The 1,924-nt window shown below is 46.8% G+C and overlaps 1 protein-coding gene across 1 annotated transcript; it reads left to right on the top strand.

Moving 5' to 3' along the window:
* Positions 1 to 89: 89 nt before the first annotated feature.
* On the top strand, positions 90 to 1,905 carry LOC102309854 (zinc finger protein 726; the record flags this gene model as incomplete). The annotated part of the gene is made up of 2 exons (XM_005953552.3): positions 90 to 1,240; positions 1,517 to 1,905. A coding segment is annotated over one exon (810 nt), but the record flags the coding sequence as incomplete, so codon positions are not given.
* Positions 1,906 to 1,924: the final 19 nt, after the last annotated feature.

Raw genomic sequence — 1,924 nt, 5'->3', positions numbered from 1 at the left:
TTAGAACATACAGCAGAATGAATCAGTTTCTAGCTTTATGTATTTGTGCTTAATGTTTGTGCATAACCATTTACTTCTCTCCTGTCTAGCTCACATCCCATAGAAGACAGGTGTGCCCAGAGAAACAGATGGTTTGTAAAGATTGCAATGAAACGTTCCGTAGTGCCGGACTGCTGCGTGCTCATCGCCTGACCCAGCATCCACGCCCAGATGTCGAGACTACAGAACAGCCAGAGGATTCTACAAAAACTCATCGCTGTAAGAAGTGCGGCCAGGGATTTGAAGCTGAATCAGAGCTGATGGCACACCAGGAGAAATACCCCGAAGGTCAGCAGTGCAACGGCAGCGCTTCATCTGTCAAGAAACGCGGACGGCCCGCCAAGGCCGAAGACGCGGCAGGTGCTGAGAAAAAGGGAAAGCGGAAAAAGAAAGAGGAAGCAGACATTCCCGAGGAGACCGTGAAGGCCGGCAGCACATCAGACGCGACGGCAACCCCAGCGGAAGAAAAAGGGAAAGCAAAGGTGACAGCAAAGTCAGAAACGGAAGATAAAACTCCCGAGGACGAGAGTCAGGCTTCAGCAAAAGAGAAGAAACCTAAAGCAGAGCCGACCCCACCCCGTCAGCAGCCGTGCCCCGAGTGCGACCTCACATTCCCCGGCTTGATTCAGCTCTGCGTTTACAAGAAGGAGAAGCATGCCCCACGGAAAGCCCACCCCTGCGAAGAATGTGAAGAGAGCTTTGCCCGTCCAGAGCAGCTGGATGCCCATATTTCCTGGGCGCACGCCAATGGCCGATTTGCCTGTCCGACCTGCGGGGAGAGCTTTGGCCGAGAGCGCACATTGAAAGCTCACCAGAAAAGTCACCCAGAGGAAAAGCCTGAAAACACAAGTGGAAAATGATGATTCAGAAACTAAGTGAGACAAATTAGATAGAATTCAACCCTGCATACTTAAGAAATTGTTTTCATTACAGGGTTTGGGCTACATCACTGAAAATGAGGTGCAAGTTCTTGGAAGTGATGAGATCAAGGTTGAAGAGAACAGTTCGAATCAACCACTGACTGCATCCACTAGTCAAAATAGACAGACTGCAAGCGTGCAGCCGCTGCATCATCGCGATATAAGGACTGTTCTGGTGAAAGAGGAAAGCAGCCTCATAGTGAATGATGTTCCAGCCACAAATGGCAGCAGACACATCCGCTGGAATGTAGAGGCACTTAGTGAAAATACAGTCATCCCAAGTAAGTATTAAGGTTTCTCAACCAATATGTAATTATAAAACTATTGATTTCTGCAGTCTGCATACCACCTGGCACAGTATCTCTTGATTTCTTTTTTTTTTTTAAATCAAATGTTAGTTTTTTGAGAGTAACAGGATTTCTGATTATTGGATAAACCAAAGTTTAGCTGTTGTCACCTCTGATTCCACTCATGGCTAATCACCTTCTGGCTAATGAGTATAACTCTTGGAAAACCACTGTGCCATGTTAAATCATGTTCTTTGATTTGTATTTTAGCAGTAGAGGTTGGGGAGAGGACAACGGACTGTTGCATCTTACCAGAGTTCAACACCAGCCAGTGTATTTTCTATCCAATAAAGGAGGAGGAGAGAGAGGTCCTAGTAGAATCTGCTGGGACCAGCAGAAACCCAGAGGGATCCCACGATGCAAATCAGACAGAAAGTCAAACAGCAGATTGTGATATACGTGAGTAACTCACTCGACCTCCACCTCCACTTACTTTGAAATCCACCATTTTTAATCCTCAGTCGTAAAAGGCTGATGGGGTATTGTCATCACCCTGCTGGATGGGCGGGTGGGCAGCGTTGACCCCTAAGTCTGTGAATAATTGCATAGTAGCTTCAAACTGATACCACAGGTTTATTTGCTAAAAACCTTGGATGAGTTTGGATCTTGGTGACCTTG

This window comes from Haplochromis burtoni, unplaced genomic scaffold, assembly GCF_018398535.1.
Source record: "Haplochromis burtoni strain Fernald_Lab_line unplaced genomic scaffold, NCSU_Asbu1 Contig_5253, whole genome shotgun sequence".
NCBI lineage: Eukaryota > Metazoa > Chordata > Actinopteri > Cichliformes > Cichlidae > Haplochromis > Haplochromis burtoni.
The sequence above is the reverse complement of the archived record's forward strand: the minus strand, read 5'-3'. Positions and strand labels throughout refer to the sequence as shown.